The sequence below is a fragment of the Phalaenopsis equestris genome, unplaced genomic scaffold (genome assembly GCF_001263595.1).
Source record: "Phalaenopsis equestris unplaced genomic scaffold, ASM126359v1 Scaffold000114, whole genome shotgun sequence".
Classification (NCBI taxonomy): domain Eukaryota; kingdom Viridiplantae; phylum Streptophyta; class Magnoliopsida; order Asparagales; family Orchidaceae; genus Phalaenopsis; species Phalaenopsis equestris.
In genome coordinates, this window is record NW_018164556.1 from 95,172 (window position 1) to 119,207 (window position 24,036).

The window sequence follows — 24,036 nt, forward strand, 5'->3', positions numbered from 1 at the left end:
TGTATGTATGTATGTATGTATGTATGTCCGAACGTCTATCTGTATGTATGTATGTCCGAACGTCTATCTATATGTATGTATGTGTGTGTATATTTATGTGTGGATGGATATATGTAGTGTGTGTGTGTATATTTATGTGTGGATGGATATATGTATGTATGTGTGTATGTGTGTATGCATGTATGCATGTATGCATGTATGTATGTATATATGCATGCATGGTATGTCTGGATGCATGCATGTGTGTCTGTCTGTCTGTATGCATGTTTGTATGTATGTGTGTCTATGTATGTATGTATGCATGCATGCATGCATGTATGTAGTGGGAGTGTTAATAGAAAATTTTATTGAATTAGGATAAGGAAGTGTGCGAGATAAAGCACCGAGGAAAATAGATCCCAACAAACTTGGTAAGGCTGTTTCAATTGAATTATATATATATATATATATAAGTAGAATTACATAAAGTAAGATAATAGAAATTTTATATTTAAATAATATAAAATTAATAGTTAATTAAAATAATATAATTTATTAATTTTGTATATATGTAATAGCATATTTTATAATAATAATAATATTTATATAAGAGATTTAATCAAAATATGAAAATATTTTCTTACTTATTTAAATTAGATGGGACATCAATTAAATATTGAATAAAAAAATATAAATCATAGATGTTGAGTAAGTTATAGTTTTGATAGTCAAATTAAAGTAACTTGAATACTTAAAATAAAAGTTTATAATCAACAATTAAAATAACATAATTAATTAAAATATTGATTAAATTTAATTAATGATCTACTTAATATTTTATTCTTTATTATATTATAGGTAACTAACTATTGGAGACAAGATTAAGCGTGTTTGAAAATTTACGACAAGTCATACGGTTTTGAGGTGAGTACTCATATTCTTATGATATAGTAATATTTTACTTCTTCTCAACCAAATGCACTTAATGTTACAATTATATTTGTAGCATTGCATACTCATGATTTATGGTTTCATTGAATTTTGTTCATGTTGTTAAAGTGAAATGTCTACTCAATATTGTTAAATTATAATAGATATTGATTCATGTATAAGTATATTAACTGCTATACAAATGAGAATGAAAGAATTATTAATAGGTAATGTTTTTTATAGTATGTTTGCATGTGCATGCTAGGCTATAATAGTGTCATATCTTTATGGTACTAGCAGGGAGAATGTTAAGGTACTAATGCACGTAAATTAAAAATGATATTTATATTAAAATACATTAAAATGTACAATTGTTAGAAAGTGTTCATGTGACGGTTATACATCCATAAAATAATATAGATATGCTATTGTTATAGCAAAACATAATGAATAATATGAAATATCATAAGTGATCATATTTATACTGTCAAATAATTTTTATTGATTTATTAAATGCTTAATTGGTATGCATAAGATTGTTTTTTTCTTCGCAATACTATAGTTTAGGAGTGTGAGTATTAACTATTTTTATTAGTCCACTATTATTTTAAAGTAACATTTCATATGTAATTAATTGATTAAAAGATGAGCAATAAAAAATAAAATATTTATAGAAGACGCAAAGAACATGTAATGAGGTAAATATACTTGTATTGCTTTAATTTAATTTCTTTAGTGTTTTTTTCCTTTGTTAAATATTAGTTATAGAAAATGAGTATAGACCAATGGCATGTACCCGCCTTGGTTAATTACAATCACCGAACCGAGTCATGACAGCTTCAATGGGGGCTATAGATGGTATTCTAGGTAATTTATAAGTACGAGCCTATAACTCAACTTCTCACTGGCTCGTTCGACTGAGCTTCTGTGGCTTCAACTTTGCAGGGCTGGTTCGATCGGTTGAGATTAGTCGGCATTGTCTGTCTGATAAACATGATTGGCTTTAGGTCGACAAGACTAGTTCAGTTGGTTGATTTAATTTATCTTTCAACCCTTGATGACAGATCGGAGAGTCATTGAACACCTTTGATATGATTGACGATGTTGGGGGATGACTCTTTCCTCGAGTCAGCTTCTTCTTGTTGATTGGCTTAAACGTATCTTTGTCTCATTTTCGACAAAACGTCTCGAATTCAGATCATTCAATCATTTTTCATGACTTAATCGGCTTTAACCTTGCATGATTTAGCTCGGCGAGCTGCATCCAGCGGATAAGTAGGCCTCCAGGTTTTTTGCAAGTGGACCATTCTTTGTCGTACTCTCCACTTTGTGGACCATTAAATCTCCTCAAAATTAGCATTTGCATATTTTAGATTAACATAAATATTAATATTAATAATTCTATTAGCATAAACTCTCCGTAATTAGAGCCCACAGAGGGCTAAACTGTTGATTGCTTTAAATAGAATTATCTTTTCTGAAAAAGACAAAAACCAATTGCAATGAGGAAACGATGCCACGTCACTGTCTCGATCTCATCGTTTTCAACCCTCCCTCTCATTCGATAATGACACGTCATTTTCCGTTGGATCGCGACACGTCATTTTCCGTTTATTGGATGTAAACCAGTATAGCTTAAGCTTCCCCATATTAACTCCCGCGATACTCCACCATTAATGCACTTAGAAGAATACAAAATTACACTAAAGCCCTGCTCAAAATAGAGTCATTTGCCACAATCGGATCCTGGAGCACCGTATCTTAAGGTCTATATAGGAATTTCACTCTTTCGCCCCTCATTTCCCAGAAGCCGCCTTTCTTTAAACCGCCATTTTTTTTTTCTCCATCAAACGCCGTAAACTCCGTTCGTCTTGTTCAAAAGGATGTAAATCCTCGGCCGTCGCCCATTGTCGTCTCCAACTTCTTCATATCGAGTTCTTTTCGCTTCACCAGCCGGTAATAGGAGAGCCAAGAGCTTGCAGGAGAGGCGGGATCTTATCTAAGAGGGGAGCTGGAGTGCGGCGTTTCTTGGTCACAGCGATCTGGTTTGTTGGTAGTTTTTTTGAAGCGAATCGGAGATGTCTGTTGTTTAATCTATAAACGTCCGCGCTGATCAGATCCCTATGTTTACCTCCGGTGAGATCTTCGTCTTTCTCCTTTCTGCTTTGGTGGGAGCAGGAAGTCTCGGTCAAACGTTAATTTCAAAAGTTGGTAGATAGATCTTGTTAGGGTTTTGTTTGTTTTGATCCTAGATCTTGAAATTCCGTTTGTGTATTGATGGGTTGGTACAATTAGGGCAGATTAGTCCTTGCCGTAGGGTTATTCCTCGGGTCTGGTAGTGGAATTGATCCGAGATCTAGACTGCGGTATTTTCTAGGGTTTGAAATACTCCTAGTTTTTCCTAGCATAGTGGCAAAAAAATGTCTGCAGCTGGCGTTGTAATCAGCTCCATTAGGGAGGATGCAGTTCTTTCCTCGGTCCTTCTGCAGCGCAGCAGGTCCCTGCATTACTTGGATGATTCTATCCTGATCTACCTGGCAGTCCCTGATTCGTCAGTGATCCCTATTAGAGTTCTTGACTCTGATTCAATTGCCTCGGTCAAGCTTAGAATCCAGAGCTGCAAAGGATTTGTTGTCAAGAATCAGAAGCTGGTTTTTGATGGCCGTGAGCTAGCCCGGAATGATTGTCTGGTTCGAGATTACGGTGTGACGGACGGGAATGTCCTCCATCTTGTTATTAGGCTTTCTGATCTCCGTTTCATCACTGTAAATACTGCTTGCGGGAAGAAATTCAAGTTCAAAGTGGATCGGAGCCGAAATGTTGCTTACATCAAGGAACAAATTGCAAAGAAAGGTACAGATTTTGGGGATGTTGAAGCTCAAAAGCTTATCTGTGATGGGGAGGAGCTCGAGGATCACCAGTTGGTCAATGAAATCTGCAAGAACAATGATGCTGTCATCCACTTACTGATACGCAGGTCAGCCAAGGTTAGGGCTAAGCCTATTGGCAAAGATTTTGAGTTATCCATTGAAGCCCCATGCTTAGAGGAGAAGGAAGATGCCACAGTGAAACTTGTTGTTAAAAAACCACCAGACAGGCATGCTTTGATTGAGCCAGTTATCATCAATCGAAAAATTGAACTTTCATCAGAACTTCGGAAACTGATTACTTCAACACATGCTGGTTTGGAAAAGGGAAACAAACCAGTCATGTCTTCAGAAGGTTCAGGAGGAGCTTACTTCATGCTTGATGCAACTGGTCACGACTATGTGGCTGTCTTCAAGCCAATTGATGAGGAACCAATGGCTAAAAACAATCCACGTGGACTCCCCGTGTCATTGGATGGTGAAGGATTGAAGAGAGGCACTCGTGTTGGAGAGGGTGCACTGAGGGAAGTCGCGGCTTACATTCTCGATCATCCAATCGGTGGTCCTCGTGGTTTCCTCTCGAATGAAGTTGGCTTTTCTGGGGTTCCGCCTACCACCATTGTTCAATGCTTACATGATGGTCATGGAGAGAAGGATTTCAAGATTGGTTCCTTGCAGAAGTTTGTGAAGAACCATGGTAGCTGTGAGGATATAGGTCCTCAGGCTTTTCCGGTTGAGGAGGTGCACAAGATAGCTGTTCTGGATTTAAGGCTTGCTAATGCGGATCGTCATGCAGGGAATATATTGTTCAGTAGGGAGGGTGAAGAGGGCCGAGCTGTGCTGATTCCTATTGATCATGGATACTGCTTGCCTGAGAATGTGAGTATATTTACTTTAAGAAGCTACTTATGTTCTACCATATGAGATTTAACTTTACGCTATTTTAAGTTCCTCTGTTCTATGTGATACATTGGTGAAACTAGGGGGTAGTTGGGAGAGACACTCATCACCTCTAGATTTTTATGGAACTTATTAAAATCATATGATATGAGTGAAGTGCCGGAATAATCCCTGACTATTTACATGAGGTCATTTTAGTCCCAGAGTTAATAGAAATGTAAAATGGTCCATAAACTCTTTAAATTGGGTTGAAGTAGTCTCTATGGAGGACTATTAGAGTACAATTTTAAAATAGTCCCCGACTATTTTGACACTCTATAAACTCTTGGACTAAAACGGCCCCATGGAAATATTCAAGGATTATTTTGTCACTTTACTCTATATATTAGATTACAAATTTTGCCCTCTTAGTTTAAATATTCAATAATAATAATATTTTAACATGAATTATATTTTTGAATGGATAATTATATGTATAATAATATTAAAATTTGTAGGAAAAATTATAAACTTTAAATACTTGCCACCTTTTCTATTTTGATTTCACCATTCCTCTTATTAAGTTTTGGTTCCACCACCGATTTGGTAGCATTGTTGTGCTTATCATATACAACAACAATAAGCCTTTATCCCACTAATTGTGGTCGCCTACATGAATCATTTTTCTTCATTGTGTTCTATTGAGTGTTATATTTTCATCTAACTCTAATAAATTAAGATCATTTTTTATACAATGTGCCAAGTCTTTTTAATTATACCTCTGTCTTTCTTAACGTAAGTCGAATCTAAAACATCTACTCTACTAACTGGATCATCAGATGGTCGACGTTTAATGTGACTAAACCATATAAGACGACTCTCTCTAATCTTGTCTGCCATTAGAGCTACAACAACCTTACACGAATACATTTGTTTTTCATTGTCTCTAAATGTCAAGCCACTCGCCCATCTAAGCATTCCTATCTCAGCAACACTTAACTTAGTTTTATACTTCTCTTTTAAAAGTCAACATTCTGTGTCATAATGCATTGCAGGTCTCACCACCGTCTTATAAAATTTTCCTTATATCTAAGTGGTACTTTTCTATCGCTCAATAGACTCGATGCATTCCTTACTTCAACCAACCAACTGAAATTCTACTAATACCGTCCTCATCAATATCACCATCACTTTGAACAATAGACCCAAGATATCTAAAACATTGACACCTTTAAAAATTTGATCACCCATAGTTACAACTCTGTTACTAGTTCTACTACTACTAAAATTACATTTCATGTATTCAGTTTTAAATCGACTCAAACGAAGATGTTTAGACTCCAATGTAGACCTCCTTAATTAAAGTTTTCCATGCACTCTTTCTCTAATTTTATCCACAAGAAGGATATCACCCGAGAAAAGCATACATCAAGTACATCCTCCTGTAAATATTCAGTAAGAGCATTTGATGAACATATTCTTGAGTTCATTTACTTATGGTTTCCCCAAATCTTTTTATGTATGCAGGGAAATTATCCATGTTATGCTTATCAATTTATTTATTTTGCCTCTTCATGGATCTCACCGTCCTTTTTTTTCCCTTCTTAAGTCTAAAGCGTTAGGCACTTTTATTGTGATGTTCTAATTATTACATTATTTAATTTGCTAGTAGTTTTTTTAATTTTTAAAATCTTGCATTGTTGATTTTCCTTTTTGTTGGTGACTTGTCTAATATTTAGTATTAGCTTGTGAGAAGTTTGGGTATTCAAAATATGAACCGAAAACTATGGCTGATGATAAATTTTTTTTAAGGAGCATGATAGAATTGCTTCTGGATCATAACATTTCAACGTATACATTACTTCCTTGTTTGACGTGTGAGACTATCGCTGTGAGGCACAAATCACTTTGTGAATTGGAACCGTTTTTATTTATACCTCTTACTAAACTCGCAATTTATGATTCACGGCTTTATTTGTCTGGACCAGAACAGTTTATGGCTGCTTATATTTATGGAAAGCCAAGTTAAGATCATGAACCTAAAGCTATTTTTGGCTACAATTAACCTCATCTACCTGAACGTTGAAACAATACAGTTCCCTGAATAAACCTTCTCATGCAAAATCTTCATCTTGGTTTACCATTTGATTTTGCTTTTGAATGTTGGGCTTGACTCAACATCTTATTTTTCTATATCTACTCATAATCTTAACCACCTCCGTACGTTGTTGCAGTTTGAGGATTGTACCTTTGAGTGGCTGTACTGGCCACAGGCTCGCCAGCCTCTCGACTCCAGAACCCTAGACTACATCAAATCGCTCGACGCCGAGCAGGATCTTGCTCTCATCAAGTTCCACGGCTGGGAGCCTTCGCTGGAATGCTCCCGCACTCTCCGCATCTCCACCATGCTTCTGCAGAAAGGAGCAGGAAGGGGACTCACTCTTTATGACATAGGTAGCATCCTCTGTAGAGAAACAGTCAAGAAGGAATCCAAGATTGAGGAGATGATCCGCGAAGCGAAAGATGCTGTTCTTCCAGGTACCAGTGAAGCTGCTTTCATGGAAACTATTTCTGAAATTATGGATCTTTATCTCGACTGTCTGACCAAGTAGAATTGTTCATGCTATAGATACAGTTTATCACTCTCTGTCATAAATAAATTTGGTCTTCAGAAAATGTGTGTGTGTGAATGTTAGATGGTGTACTGAAATTCAAAAGTTTATGGGGGGCATTTCTGCAGTTTATGTAGTATTTGTCCTTGGTAGATATTTGACTTTCTGTTCATATTTTATACTTAATGCTCGTTTCGGATATTAAAATAATTGATTCCTTTGTTCATAATGTATTTGTTATTGTGTTTGCAGTGGGCTGACTGTTATTTATTTATTTATTTATTTATTTATTTATTTATTTATTTATTTATTTATTTATTTATTTATTTATTTATTTATTTATTTATTTATTTATTTATTTATTTTGTTTTGGGAAGACCTAATCTAAGCTCCAGAGGCTGCAAGTAAAATTCAGGGTTGCATTTTGTCAGATGCGACTCTGGGCTATTTGTAGCCATTCGATTCGTCAGCGAGGTTTTCAGAATGATTTCATTTATAAATTTTGTTTATTTTATTGTTCATGTCTATATTAAATAGGTTCAATAACTATCAGTCTCCGAATTCAAACGATCAAATCGACGACACATTTCTACAAGAAGAAATAGGATTTAGTGGTTTTGAACATTAAGTCGGCGTGATGGTGCATTTTACTAGCGTAATATATGATTTTTATTTGAGGTCTTCTTGTCAATGTCACGTAATTCTTATTTCCTTACATGTCTAACATCTAAATTTTCATATTTATATATAAACTATTCAAAATTTTGGCATTATGTGAAAAATATTATGGTTATCATTAACTTTTGACATTATATGAAAATTATTTTTGATGAATAAGTTTTAACAACCAAGTGATGTAAATATAAATATTAAATTTTAAATGTAGATATTTCAATGCATAAAATTGTGTGGTGCATATAAATTTCTCTTCTCATTTAGCGAAATGAATTATATGATAGTGGGGTAAAGTTTTTTAGCCATGGATATGGTTTATTGACTCCAACGTATTAGACACCCAGAACATATAAAGTACCGCCAAAACTGAATTTAAGCAAAAGTTAATTGGAAAGCGACCATAAAATGCGTTCACGTGTTAACCATTTTTCAGGCCATTTGCAATATATATATATATATATGCATGTATATGTATATATGTGTGTGTGTGTCTATCAGAAATGTGTTGGGACGAATTTTGAGGAAATCCAACGTCTTAGAGATGAAAGTGAGGCCAGGGATGGCCTACACAAGGAAGACCAAAAGTCATATCACCGAAAGATCGAGAGGAATTGATTGATTAGTACATGTTCCTTTGATTAGGACTCCAAGCATATTGGATGCAAGCCATCGAGCAATGATCAAGATCTATCAGGCCAAGAGAAGACATCAACCCAACTCTCGCCTCAACATTGCTAGTCGCCTCACAAAAGTATATGAGATCCTACATCATGAGGTTGAAAGGTTTTACAATGATATACTCCACGAACGCCTCAAAATATATTTTATGAAGGGGGTGTGCTACCCCTCAGATTACGGTAATTCACAATTTACTCGACATTCTAGTCTCATCATGGTGATAGAAGATCCTCTTCTAGGGGACGATATTCAACGGCTAGACAAAAGCAATCGATTGGTGCTCAAGCCAACCTAGCTAAGTCCAGACAACCAAAGATTAATAGAAGTCGATCGAGAATCCCAACTCGAACATAGTTAGAAGCACAAATCTTGTCAAACCAAGGCTCACTAATCTTTGTTGGTCGAGAGACTCATTTATTTAAATATCCAAAATACTATGTAACACGTAATCATGTAATTATACATACAATAACCCCTTTGCATGTAAATAGGGGATCTTTTCATTAGTAAAATGTTACACACTCTTCTCTCTATTACTATGCACTCTCATGTAAATAGGTGATTCCCGAACAGATCCAGATTCAACATCATAATAGATGTGATGATTGTGGATCATACCAACAATAGAAAAGGAACAATCAAGGAGAAGAAACCCACCTAAGAGACACTACAATCATGGAGTGCACGATGAAGTTTGTGCACAACAAATACAAGAGGTGAAGGACCAGATGATTGGTCGAATGATCTATGCCATTCGATCTGAGGTAGAGAAGAAAACCCTCAGGAGGAAGCTACGACACACAACAACCGAAGGATAACTCAATCCCATAAATACAAGGAGACTCTCAGTACCAGGATAGTTTTGAGTCGGCACCACTAGATAGACAGTGGTTCAGGAGCACTGAGCTCCCCTAGAATGTGCTCTTGGTAGATTTGTGAAGTTGAACTCCTATGGAAATTCAATATACCATCACTCTAGTCTTATAAGGGTCAGATTGATCTAGCTGACCACTTAGCATCATTTGAATCAGCCATTTGTTTGTTGAGGATCATTGACACTCCGAAGTGTCGCCTCTTTTTCACCATGCTAAAGGAAGGTGTTTTAATGGACTACCAACTGGAGTGATCTCCTCCTTCACCAACTTCAAGAGAATGTTTGTGGTGTGGTTTGCCAGCACCCGAAAACCTCAAAAGAGTTCACGGGCCATCAAATTAGGCAAGGACAACATGACAGCCTTCATATGTATGTCACAATATTCCAGAAGGAGATATTGAAAGTGCAGAATCTAGAACCCATAGCAGTACATGTCATCCTAGCTCAAAGGTTGAAAAAGAGACCCTTCTACTATGCTTGGGGTCTCAAGCAACCAAAAATCCTAGCTAAAATGTTGGAGCTAGCCATCAATCTTATTTCAGTAGAAGAATGCAACTCTACCCGTGCCTCCACCACAGTAGAGTCAGCCGCTCATCGTCTGCAGAAGCGCTGTAGACGGAGACTGAAAGAATATTTGGACTCAAAACATTGGGATTACTTACCAACACCTTATAAATATAATATTTTCTAAATAAAAGGGTAACAATATTGAAGTATATTTGGATGATATGTTAGTTAAAAGTCAATCAGCCAAACAACATATAAATGACTTAAAATAAACACATTCAGCCCTTAGAAAATAAACAAGAGTTTAAATCCACTAAAGTACTGAGTTGATGACCTCAAGAGAAACTTTCTATATACTAAACCACCCGAGTCCTATCCTCAGAGGCCCGAACTGAGGAACCTAATTATAGAAAACATAACATTTGTTCTTATTATTTAAGCTCACAAACAGTGGATCTTACTTCCAGAAGCATCTTATCCGGGTCATTACCAATCACCTAAGGAAATTCTTTCTAACTCGGCCAGAGCATCCCGGTCGGCTCCACAAATAGATGATGGAGCTAAGTGAGTTCAACATCTCCTACATCCCCCCGAACCATAATAAGGACCCAGGCAGTTGTGGACATCATAGCAAATTTTTTTTCTGAACCAAATAAAACGGGTGAAGTAAGTACTACCGACGAACATACTTGGGTCTTACACACTCATGGTGCTTCCAATCATACCAGAGAGTATCTCTACCACTCACTCATAATAGAATTTGAAGTCACAAATAACCAGGTAGAGTATGAGGACCTAATTTTTTGCTTTCATCTAGATTAAAAAATGGGTGACCAACATCTCCATGCAAAGTGAGATTCACGGATGGTGAGGTGAATCAGGTGAAAAAAGAGTTTGAGGCCAGAGAACGAGTTAACCCGACGATTTAGTTGAAGAAAACTCCACGACTTGGAGAGTGATATATGCATGTATATGTATATATGTGTGTGTGTGTCTATCAGAAATGTGTTGGGACGAATTTTGAGGAAATCCAACGTCTTAGAGATGAAAGTGAGGCCAGGGATGGCCTACACAAGGAAGACCAAAAGTCATATCACCGAAAGATCGAGAGGAATTGATTGATTAGTACATGTTCCTTTGATTAGGACTCCAAGCATATTGGATGCAAGCCATCGAGCAATGATCAAGATCTATCAGGCCAAGAGAAGACATCAACCCAACTCTCGCCTCAACATTGCTAGTCGCCTCACAAAAGTATATGAGATCCTACATCATGAGGTTGAAAGGTTTTACAATGATATACTCCACGAACAACCTCAAAATATATTTTATGAAGGGGGTGTGCTACCCCTCAGATTACAGTAATTCACAATTTACTCGACATTCTAGTCTCATCATGGTGATAGAAGATCCTCTTCTAGGGGTCGATATTCAACGGCTAGACAAAAGCAATCGATTGGTGCTCAAGCCAACCTAGCTAAGTCCAGACGACCAAAGATTGGTAATAGAAGTCGAAAAAGGATCCCAACTCAGCATAGTCAGACGCACAAGTCTTGTCAAACCAAGGCTCACTAATCTTTGTTGGTCGAGAGACTCATTTATTTAAATATCCAAAATACTATGTAACACGTAATCATGTAATTATACATACAATAACCCCTTTGCATGTAAATAGGGGATCTTTTCATTAGTAAAATGTTACACACTCTTCTCTCTATTACTATGCACTCTCATGTAAATAGGTGATTCCCGAACAGATCCAGATTCAACATCATAATAGATGTGATGATTGTGGATCATACCAACAATAGAAAAGGAACAATCAAGGAGAAGAAACCCACCTAAGAGACACTACAATCATGGAGTGCACGATGAAGTTTGTGCACAACAAATACAAGAGGTGAAGGACCAGATGATTGGTCGAATGATCTATGCCATTCGATCCGAGGTAGAGAAGAAAACCCTCAGGAGGAAGCTACGACACACAACAACCGAAGGATAACTCAATCCCATAAATACAAGGAGACTCTCAGTACCAGGATAGTTTTGAGTCGGCACCACTAGATAGACAGTGGTTCAGGAGCACTGAGCTCCCCTAGAATGTGCTCTTGGTAGATTTGTGAAGTTGAACTCCTATGGAAATTCAATATACCATCACTCTAGTCTTATAAGGGTCAGATTGATCTAGCTGACCACTTAGCATCATTTGAATCAGCCATTTGTTTGTTGAGGATCATTGACACTCCGAAGTGTCGCCTCTTTTTCACCATGCTAAAGGAAGGTGTTTTAATGGACTACCAACTGGAGTGATCTCCTCCTTCACCAACTTCAAGAGAATGTTTGTGGTGTGGTTTGCCAGCACCCGAAAACCTCAAAAGAGTTCACGGGCCATCAAATTAGGCAAGGACAACATGACAGCCTTCATATGTTTGTCACAATATTCCAGAAGGAGATATTGAAAGTGTAGAATCTAGAACCCATAGCAGTACATGTCATCCTAGCTCAAAGGTTGAAAAAGAGACCCTTCTAAAATGCTTGGGGTCTCAAGCAACCAAAAATCCTAGCTAAAATGTTGGAGCTAGCCATCAATCTTATTTCAGTAGAAGAATGCAACTCTACCCGTGCCTCCACCACAGTAGAGTCAGCCGCTCATCGTCTGCAGAAGCGCTGTAGACGGAGACTGAAAGAATATTTGGACTCAAAACATTGGGATTACTTACCAACACCTTATAAATATAATATTTTCTAAATAAAAGGGTAACAATATTGAAGTATATTTGGATGATATGTTAGTTAAAAGTCAATCAGCCAAACAACATATAAATGACTTAAAATAAACACATTCAGCCCTTAGAAAATAAACAAGAGTTTAAATCCATTAAAGTACTGAGTTGATGACCTCAAGATAAACTTTCTATATACTAAACCACCCGAGTCCTATCCTCAGAGGCCCGAACTGAGGAACCTAATTATAGAAAACATAACATTTGTTCTTATTATTTAAGCTCACAAACAGTGGATCTTACTTCCAGAAGCATCTTATCCGGGTCATTACCAATCACCTAAGGAAATTCTTTCTAACTCGGCCAGAGCATCCCGGTCGGCTCCACAAATAGATGATGGAGCTAAGTGAGTTCAACATCTCCTACATCCCCCCGAACCATAATAAGGACCCAGGCAGTTGTGGACATCATAGCAAATTTTTTTTCTGAACCAAATAAAACGGGTGAAGTAAGTACTACCGACGAACATACTTGGGTCTTACACACTCATGGTGCTTCCAATCATACCAGAGAGTATCTCTACCACTCACTCATAATAGAATTTGAAGTCACAAATAACCAGGTAGAGTATGAGGACCTAATTTTTTGCTTTCATCCAGATTAAAAAATGGGCGACCAACATCTCCATGCGAAGTGAGATTCACGGATGGTGAGGTGAATCAGGTGAAAAAAGAGTTTGAGGCCAGAGAACGAGTTAACCCGACGATTTAGTTGAAGAAAACTCCACGACTTGGAGAGTGAAACGACTAAGGAGGTTTTTTATCCTCCAAGTTCCAAATTCTCTAATCTCTCCATAAAATATTAAAGCTGCCAAAATCATGAAAAAATTGGATTCCTATTAGGTTCTTTATGCTAGGCCATAGAAGGAGAGCTCAACATTCGTAGTGATTTTCAAGAAAACATTCCTAACATAAAGGGGCTTTTCCTCTAGCACAAAACCTAAGTCCTTAAATCTCTATCATCTAGAATAAAAAGCTATAGGAATGAAATTACATTGAGTTTTTAGGAGTATTACTTTTGTGATGGTTGGAGCGGCGTTTTCTTTGCTTGCTCTTTGCTCCTACCATGCTTTGACAAATCTAACTTTCTCTTCTTGTACAAAGATGGAAGAAGCTCTCCTTTTTACTCAGAAAAGTTGAAGCCTTTTCTCCTCCATGTGGGATGAAGCTCATCTTCCCAAGAAGAAAGATCAAGAAAACTCTTCCCATGAAGTTCCCTCACACACTCAAAGAAATGGTGGAGGAGGAAGAAGAAGCTCTTTTGTTTACCTCTCCAAAGCTTCTCCAAACTTTTTTTTTCATCAGCCCTTTTCCTATTCAAAAAATTATTTCATCACCTTTTTTCCTCTCCAAGACATATCTCCCAATTACCGAAGGAAATCCTGCACTTTTTCAGCTGGCAAGGGCGTTGTTACGACATTAAATCAATGGAAATCCCTAGAAAAATCAGGTTCATAAAACATAATGACACCAACTTTCTGAGCCCCTAGCGCCTGTGCATTAGGTTTAGTGCCTAGGCATCAGGTCCCTGACAACTACTGTCTACCCTCTGAGAGTTCTGAAGCTATTCAAGTGCCTACATTCTAGGGGACTGGCATTGGGGCGTTGGGTCTAGGGCTTAGGCGTCAAGGCCTGGTGCTGCATTTCTACCGTTTCAGTTTTGAGACCACTTTGGGTTATTTTAGGCACCTATGTGCTTGAGATTGGTGTTGTGGCACTGGGGCTGGCGTCTAGGCACCATGGCCTAGTGCTGGATCGCTAGGCCTAACGTTAGGGTGCTAGTGCCTAGCATTGAGGCGTCGGTCTGGCCCGATGAGTCCGAATTTTCATTAGAATCATCCAAAGAAAGATTTTTTTATCTGTAAATTATCATAGAGTGTGTATAACTAAATTATAGTCCCCTTTTTATGTGTCTTATTCCAAAGACTTTAATGTCAATGGGTGTGCCAGAACCCTCGGGCAAGTAGCTCGGTCTGAACCCCAATTTTAATGAAATGTGTGTGGGAGAGTTGTATGACTTCTCTTAATCATGGGAGACTCTGAATGGATGGGGAATAATCTTTAAATATCACAATGATCAATATACATGTCTTGTATTAGAACTCACGCCACCCAACAACAAGCTTACCCGGGCAAAATTAAATTAACGACGACCCGAGTTTCGTGCCAAAAGTAAGCAACGAGGAGTCCTAATGGATGTTTGGAAATACGAGAATCAACCTGCATAGAGAAAGGTTCCATAATGTCCCAGTTTACATGCAACACTCATGAGATCAAAAATTAATACCAACAATATAGAAAGAAGAACTTCATGGTGGGTGTAAGATTTTTATTAATCATGGAAATCCAAACATATAAATGAATGTCACAAAAGCCTTAATAAATCTGCATTTCTTCACTATTCATAGGCTAAGATTTTCTTAAAATAAAGGCAATTTATTTCATTAAAAATTAGAGCTACGTCATAAGAATTACTTGAGGGCAAGTAATGGTGAGTTTTAGGGGATTGGCATGCATCAATTTTTCATATTTTTTATACTTTAATTTTAGCTAATTCTTCATTTTATTTCATGATTTTATGCTTTTGGAAGTTTGGATTTGTGTTTTACAGGCTTTAGGAGGATTAGCACACAATCAGAGCTAAATAAGAGGTTTTAGGAATTTTTAGCATGGCTTAGCCATGCCAGCTTTTGTTGTCACCATGCCAAGTATTTGAAGTGACCAAGCCAGTCAGCGACCGTGGTCATGCCTGCTCTTGCAGTGTTGCCCAAACATCCTTTTTAGTGGTAGCCACGCATGAAACCAGTGTGGTCATGCCTCCTCTATAGAAGATTTGTGAGGCATACCTATGTCGGAAGGTGGCATGATCACGTCACCCAACCTGAGAGAGTGGCTTAATTACACCACTATTCAGGCGTGGTCATGCCGTCACATCCAATTCAAACGAAAGATTTTAACAAGCAAAATTCTGATGATTTTGAAAAGAGTTCAAATAAAGGCTTTAAAAAGAACATTAAGGGAAGAATTTAGGAAGTATTTGGAGAGATTTCAGAGGGGAGGCTACGGTTTACATAGAGTTTTATTCTTCTTTTCTCTTGTTATTTGTTATTTTCTCTTACAGGTGATTTGAGAGATTTGTTTAGTTGCTTTTGTAATAGATGGTTTACATATCAATATGTTTTATTTTTATTTTAATAAAAATGTTGCTTCATGTGTTTTTTCTCTCTCAACTTGAGTAACTAAACTTATTTTTGTGGCTCTGTGATTTGTGGATGGTTTTTCTGACTATTTTTTTCTTTACATGTTTCTCATAATATGTTTTTTGTGTTTTTGATGTTAACGTTGTTGGTTAACCTTTTGGCCTTCGTTTACTCTGAACTTGGCTAATTAGGTTGTTAAAGTCCATTATGAACTATAACTTCGGTAAAAGTGCAATGGAACGATGAGGTTAACCATAGGATCCGATTATGATATGAATATTTTAATACATATCTTGTAACCAAGAAAAGAGGATCTGAGGAATAGTGGGAATGTCATAAATATTAATGAAACTTTTCTTTGTGGAATTTAAAGTCTTCTTTTAACCTAGGCATAAGCTTAAGAGGCAATATCATCCTTGGTTGACAAAAACTACATAGGAGAAATTTTGAAAAAAGTATAATCAGGTATCATACCTAAATCACAGAGGCAAGATCCTTTATTGTCTTGAAGAAACACCAAATTAATTTGACCCTTTTTTTTTCTTTGCTTCTGTTTTCTACAAATTCTGATAATGTTAGGATTCATCTCTGATGTTTTCTGAATCACGCTGAGTTGGGTTAAAATATATAGTAAATTGTAGATTCATCTTTTCGAATCAGTTTCTTGCACACTTCCTTGTGGGAGCGATACGTTGTACTCTTGCAAACCGCTTATTTCATTGACATGTATACGTACGTGAATTGGTGGCTCGCTTCATAATGATTTTACTTCATTCAGTGCCTTCTCAAGCTTCCGGCCTTATTAGTGTGTATTACCAAAAATATTCCCTACTAACCTACTACATCAAGGGTATAGATTGCAATCTAGTTAACCCTATATCTATAAATAGGGGGTTTATTTCATGAATAAACGTTACTCAATTTTACAACTCATTATTGTGCTCTCTCTGCTTTTTCCCTATATTTTACGCTTTATTCATTGGGTGTGTCTTCCGGATAATTTTGGATTCAACATTTTTTATCTCATCTTTTTCGATTGCGAAGAAAAAATGACTTTTGTAATATTTCAACTTGCTCTCACCCTCATTCTTTTTTTAGGTTATTTTAAGTAAAAATTTGGTAGTCATGTAAATTAAACTTATTTTATTTAATTGTGTATTGAGTTTTGTACAAAACTAAAATGTTAAATTTTATTTCTTTGTTATTAATCACAAATATTATGGCACACAAGAAACTGATACTCGTTTTAATTTAGGGAAAAAAAATTTAAAACAAGTGTAAAATGATATATTGATTTACAAGGGAACAAATGAATTTATGCACATCTTCTCTTTCATTATTCTTATTATCTTTTTGTTCAACGCTAACAGGCAAGTTCTTGTTGTGATGTTCACTTGAAAAATGATCTATTTGGAAACATAAAAAATAAGAATTTACGATGGCATGGTAGCTATTCTACTTATAATTCTTTATCATTAATAATTTTACTCAGTTAAGACATGGTTGTTAATTAGGGTGTGATTGCTTTAAGAAAAAAGTTTCTTGTGCATTTATGAAAATTCATGGAGGGGAAATAAATTTAATAATTGTTCAAAATTCAAATTTAATTGAAAAGTCCGCCTCTTTTGCACTTAAATTTTGGAGAGAAATGTCATTTATGAATTATTCTTAATCCAGCCTTGAATCTAATGAGTATTTTTTTTCATATCCTCCCAAGTTTTTGGATGCAATGGAGTTTCTTGTGCATTTATGAAAGTTCATGGAGGGGAAATAAATTTTATAATTGTTCAAAATTCAAATTTAATTGAAAAGTCTGCCTCTTATGCACTTAAATTTTGAAGAAAAATGTCATTTATGAATTATTCTTAATCTAGCCTTGAATCTAATGAGTATTTTTTTCATATCCTCCCAAGTTTTTGGATGCAATGATAAATCTTACAACTTGTACATGTCCTCTAGTTAAGAGAGTTAAATTCATTGAGTAATTGAATTTGATAAGATATATATATATATATACATATATACATCTAAGTATAAGTATTGCTCTTTGGATAGAGTTTTTATTTCAACCCAAACCAATTATGTACAATTTTGCTTGGTTCCAAAGTTTTAGTTCCACATATCTTACATTTTATTTTCTTAATACTATTTGACATCATTCATATTAATCATTAACCAATTAATAAAACTCTAGGATCTATTATCCTATTGTAAGTGGATATTTTTGGCTTTTGTCATATGAGTTTAATGTGTACTATTAGTTTTACAAATGTCTTCTTCATTTAGCCTAGACTTATTATCCAGCTCTTGTAACTACTATGATCATTTATTCATGTATAATTTGATTTATTGATTTAAATTATCATATTTCAAAAAATTATATAATTTATCAAATTTCCTCCACTATTCTCTCATTGTGGCCACAAGTTGGGAAAAAAACTTTACTCCTTTGGGAATGAGAGTTTTAGTTATTTTTTTAGTCATTCCAAAGCCTATATCAATACCAAAAAATAAAAAAGAGAAGTAAAAAGTGGGGGAAAAAAAAGGAAAAAGGAGTAAAATAGAGAGATAAAAGAAAGATGGGGGAAAAAGTGGGAAAAAAACAAAAAACGAGAAGAATTCCTTAAACCCCAATCACTGGGCAGCATAACTAGAAACACTATATAAATTACATTGATATTGTTTAAAAATGTATTGCGTCTAACAAAACATGTAAAACCAAGTTGATCAATTATTAGTTTACTTCCCCAACATCAAAAATAAAAGATAAACAATAGGAGAAATAACTATGTGTAGAAAGTTGTACATACGAATAGCCACTCTCAGGAGGTGTTATTACGTCTGGATGATGCATGAATAGAGAGCGGCTCCGATTAACCTTCTTTTTTTTTTTTTGGTTAATCAGAGCTACTCTCGACTCATACATATGTCCCTAGATATTATATTTCTCCCACTCCGAGGGAGAGCACATCACAATTTAGATGAAGTTGTTGTGATGTACTCTCCCAACTGATCTCATACATATGTCCCTAGATAGATGAAGTTGTTGTGATGTACTCTCCCAACTGATTGGCCGTTCGTGCGTGCGATCACGTAACACACAATAATTTCTCAAAAACTAGCCGGCCACCCTTTTTTAACTCAAGAAAACTGTCCCATTTTATCAGCTCAAATCCTTCAGAGAGATGGAACAACTTCCATTCTCTCAACGACAACAACTACAACGTGAATCAGTAACATATCATCATTCTTACATGATTCATCTCAAATCACTCCATACTGCAAAATAAAAATCCAATCTTTAATACACAACTGTAAACCACAATAGCAGTGATTGAAAAAGCCAAGAACTTGCCTTCCAATCCTTCAAAATTTCTCTTCCTCTTTCATCTAAATCTCTCAACAACCTCCTCTCAGGCAAAAACAAGTACATTACAACAGTTATTATAATTCAGCCATGCTCATGGCCTCATAACACAGTCTAATCGTGTAATTAACACATAAATATCATAAATATCAGATTAAACAGAGTAATTAGATGGACTGTGGAATTCTGAAGAGATGCTCCTCACCACTAACCTCGTCCACCTTCATCACCCATGAACTCTTTCTGCTTCCCCTCCTCCTCGAACCTCCCCTCCCCTTCCTCTCATGCCTCCAACCCCTCGCATCCTTCGCAGCAAATTCAGCGCTTTTCCCAATCATCGTCACCTCCATGCCCTTCCCAATAGGATGCTTCGCAGACCTCACATCACTCTTGTTCTGCACACTCTGCAGCTCCCCTCCCAGCCCTGATTTATCCCCCACCAAGTTATTGGCCACCACAACAGACTTGGTGGGATTCATGTCCAGCAGCTTGAGCAGGCCTGTGTAGGATTCGGACTTGCAATCCACTACGGAGAAGTCCACATTCTCGCACTCTGGCAACAGTTTGTAGGGATCGCCTACCTTGAATTCTACTATGTCTGTGAGGCCGGAATCCTCAATGACTTGTTTTGATTCAACCAGAGACTCCGGCTGAGGGAGGATGCAGACGAGTCGGCCGCCGGTTTGCCGGGCGGCGACGGCGAGCGCCACCGTGGATTGAGATGCTTGTGGAGATACTTCGACGATGTGTTGGGCGCTCATGCCGGCGGCCAGAGCTGATAGGAACTGAGTGCTTTCTGGTTCAATTGGACTGCTTGGCTCTTTCACTTCTTTGCACTGGAGAGCCCAAGGAAGGAGATGAGAATGTAGGAGACTCCTATTAGGCATGAAGTTCGGATGCATGCCTATTCTTTGTACAATCATGACATGATTGTACAAAGAATCTGCATGCATGCAAACTCCACACATAACATTATCTTCATAATATGGTTTTCAAAAGTATTGTGATGAATCAATAAGATGTTAATTGTCCATTTCTATTGAATTTGTTATACAATGTTGTAAAACAATGTATATTAGATTAAAATTTTTTTAAGTATTGCTTAATTAAATCATCAATCATAATCAAATATAAAAATTTTATTTGAAGTTGTATTATATATTTTATTTTTCTTAATATTACTTCATTTATGTAATAAAATTGTTCGTTTTTAAAAAACAGAATAATTTACCTTGTGAAACAAGCTAGCAAATTTCATCATTTTTGAAACATGATTTTTAAATTCAATAAATCAAAAATATCCTAAGATGCATACTTTCTAAATTATAATGTAATTTGAAAAATGTTGTCAACCATACAAATGATTTTAAAGTCTTAAACAAATTAAAAGCTATTTAAGATACATAATGACCACTTATTAATATACCATAAATACTCATTGCACAATAAACCAAATGCGTATATATATAATTAAACATTCTGCTGAGTTCATTACTTCTGAAAAAAAGGTCTAAAATCCAGAATGCCGCATTAATCAAAACCAAATGAACGAGCTCTATAAAATTAAATCACATTCGGAAATAAAAAGATTAACCAAATCTACCCCCCATTCATTACTAGTAGGGTTGTTAACGATCCAATTCCGGGCCGATGGAGGCGGTAGCTCGACTCATTTATTACGATCCAAGTCAAAATTCAAATCAGTTCATGAGAAATTAACGATCTTCAACTCAAATTCATTAAATTCAAAGTACTAACACCCCTAGAGTTATTAACGATTCAACTTGTGTAAGACTCGAAATCAGCTTGAAAAAGATTCGATCCAAAATTTTGACCCGTAACTTGGCTCATTTATTTTGATCCTATCTCAATTCAAGACAAAAAACAAATTAATTTTCAAGCAACTAACGATCTTCTAGCTAAATTTGCAGCCACATGTAGAAGCAAAACATAGGAAAATTACATGCATCACACTCAATTCTTACGGATTTACCTATCACACACCTAAACTTTCATTTTTAAGCATATAGCACTTTACCTACGGATGAAAAGACGAATTTCACTATTAAACGATTCTATTTTTTATATGATGTTTATAACTATAAAAATTAAAATGTGAAATACATAAATATGAAAATTTTGGATGCTATTATGCAAAAGCCTCGCAAAGCATACCTCACCAATCAACAAAACCACAAAATTTTCAAAAAAAAGGGAAAAGGAGGATAACCGTACCAGCTTTACGGTATCGAGGTAGGCAATAGCGGCAGATTGAGGAGACCAAACCATGATGATCGCCGGCAGTATCAAAACTTCCTTAATTTGCAGAGCTCTTAAAATGAAGAAGAAAGAAATGAGAAAATAAAAAAATTAGGGTTTTTTGCTCTGATTTTGATTCGTTTCCTGGCAATAACTCAACAAAGGAAAGGAAGACAACGAACAATCAGTAGTAACGGTATAGCGTAAGAGAAGGCGGGGAAGAAAACGGATTCACAAGTGAAAAATATTTTGGGGGAGCGGTGGCGCGAGCTTGTAGGGACCAAGACGAGAAAGGAAAGGCATTTGGTGGTTGGGGAGCGGCTTTCACGTTTTCTTGTTTGCCAAGCATGTCGTTGTACGGAGGATGCAATTTAAGATTAAAATAATTCATATATATATATTATTTTTAAATAAAATATTATGATATCTTTGATAAAGATTTAATTATTTTTTTAATATCCAACCCTTAAAATATAATTCATTAAAAAAATAATGATCATTTTTATGTGGTAGTTGCATGATTTTTTATTAAACATATGGCTATAGCTTCGTCGTTCCTGAATAGTAAGTTATAATATTAGATGATAAATTGCATATTAATATATAATTATTTGAGTCATTTCAAGTTGTTTCTCAATCTTTGATTTGAACTTTGTGTGCCGGTGGTTTTTTAACTTGTTTTTTTGGTCAGTCATCACATTGTTTAGTTGTGAAGATTTTATGAGAGATTTGTATGTGTAAGTTTTGCATGCATGAAAATTTGTTGATGATGTTAGAATTGTGTGATCTTGGGCTTGTTGGATTTTTTTTTTTGAAATACTCGATTTGATTATGAATTTGTAGATTTAAAATACATTTGACCTTTCATTTAGCCACCTTAATCTTCAAAAAGGGATTTAACTGTTTGGCTCGGATTTGGTCAATTTTGATGTCATTGGGTTGGTATTGTCGAGCCTACCAAGTTCAGGAGAATTTTTAATTCAGATTTAAAACTTTCTTGCTCAAAAAAGGCCTTAGGATTCGCGACATACCTCGAGATCCATACTAAATGATGAAACTTTATTGATGGCAAATCATTACAAATATAAAAAATTATTAAAATAAGGATTTTATAAGTATATTAAAGGGAAGAAAAAAAAGTTTAAATCAAAATAAAAAAAATTTATTGAATAAAGACTATTCTCTAGCAAAAAGAAAGCAAAAAAGAATCAGATGAAAAATGTAAAAGAGTCCTTATAAAATCCTTATTTAATATTTTTGAGAATTATATTTTATATTTAAACTTTAACTTCACTTTTGCTTTTTTGAGTGGTCCAAACTTAATAAAATTCTATTATGCAGGTTACATTTATAATAGAAAATCCATTCTATGATTATTTAAGATGATTAAGCTAAGTATTATTCTAATCTTTAAAGAATCAAAATTATTAAGAGTCAATTATCACATGTTGAACACATCGAAGACTTACAATTGAGGGGAATATCAATGCAAATAAAACTTTAAGAGACAATTAATTTCATGAACTATTAACTATTACTTATGGACTCTCTTTCTAAGGAATCTAAAGTTATAATTACTTGATGACAAGTAATATATTAAGTTCAAGGGAATTTGTTAAATGTATAAAAATATTTTCAAGTAAGTGTATTTTTGGTATATTTTTGTTCGATTTCATGCTTTTCTTTGGTATTTGTGGATGTGTTTTGTCAGGATTGGAGAGCATGACATAAGTGACTTGAAGAAAAGTATAAATCATAGGTGGTGCCTAGATGCCATACTTAGGGTACCCCCTGTGCTTGAGCTACAACACCTCAGCACTATGGATGTAGTGCCTAAGCCACGTATGTTGATAAAGCCTAGAAGCTCATGAGTTTAGTGCCTCGATGTCATCATTTAGTGTCCTAGCATTATCGTTGTAGCACCCCAACGCCATCATCATAGCGTTTTGTGCCCCCCATCGTTAGAAATTAGCACCCCATCACCCATTGATCGTTGTAGCACCCCAACGCCATCATTATAGCGTTTTGTGCCAAACCCTGTAAAGCATTGAGTTAAAAAAAATAGAAATATTGGTTCCCCATCGTTAGAAATTAGCACCCCATCACCCATTGTAGCACTGTGGAGTTACATCGTGGTGTCATGGTGCTACATCACGGTGTTGTAAAGCTACCACCCGACCAAAGGCGGTTTGCCTCTTATTTTGATGATTTAGGCTAGATTTGAGAGGAAGTTATATAAGCAGGAGTGTTGAGGATAGCTAGAGGACAATTCGGCAAAGCGTGTGACTTATGGTGAGAGCGTGAAGTGTGAGGCTGTGTTAGAAGAGGGAATTTTTTTGGATTTAAGTGAGCAAGAAGTGGATTAAGGAGTAAAACAATGGAGTGAGAAGATAATTTGGGAATCTTATTTCAGTTGTGTTTTTTTTT

The 24,036-nt window shown here is 35.8% G+C and overlaps 2 protein-coding genes across 2 annotated transcripts; one reads left to right on the top strand and one right to left on the bottom strand.

Moving 5' to 3' along the window:
* Nucleotides 1-2,742: 2,742 nt before the first annotated feature.
* On the top strand, nt 2,743-7,483 carry LOC110020976 (phosphatidylinositol 4-kinase gamma 4-like). Its single transcript, XM_020719285.1, has 2 exons — nt 2,743-4,655; nt 6,890-7,483. The coding sequence occupies exons 1-2, from the start codon at nt 3,330-3,332 to the stop codon at nt 7,265-7,267; spliced, it is 1,704 nt and encodes a 567-aa protein (XP_020574944.1). The 5' UTR covers nt 2,743-3,329; the 3' UTR covers nt 7,268-7,483.
* Nucleotides 7,484-19,014: 11,531 nt separating this feature from the next.
* LOC110020993 lies at nt 19,015-21,967 on the bottom strand. Its single transcript, XM_020719304.1, has 2 exons — nt 21,586-21,967; nt 19,015-20,186 (listed from the first exon to the last, which is right to left on the bottom strand). Exons 1-2 carry the CDS (start codon nt 21,637-21,639, stop codon nt 19,518-19,520), a joined length of 723 nt encoding a protein of 240 aa, XP_020574963.1. The 5' UTR covers nt 21,640-21,967; the 3' UTR covers nt 19,015-19,517.
* Between the last annotated feature and the right edge of the window lie 2,069 nt (nt 21,968-24,036).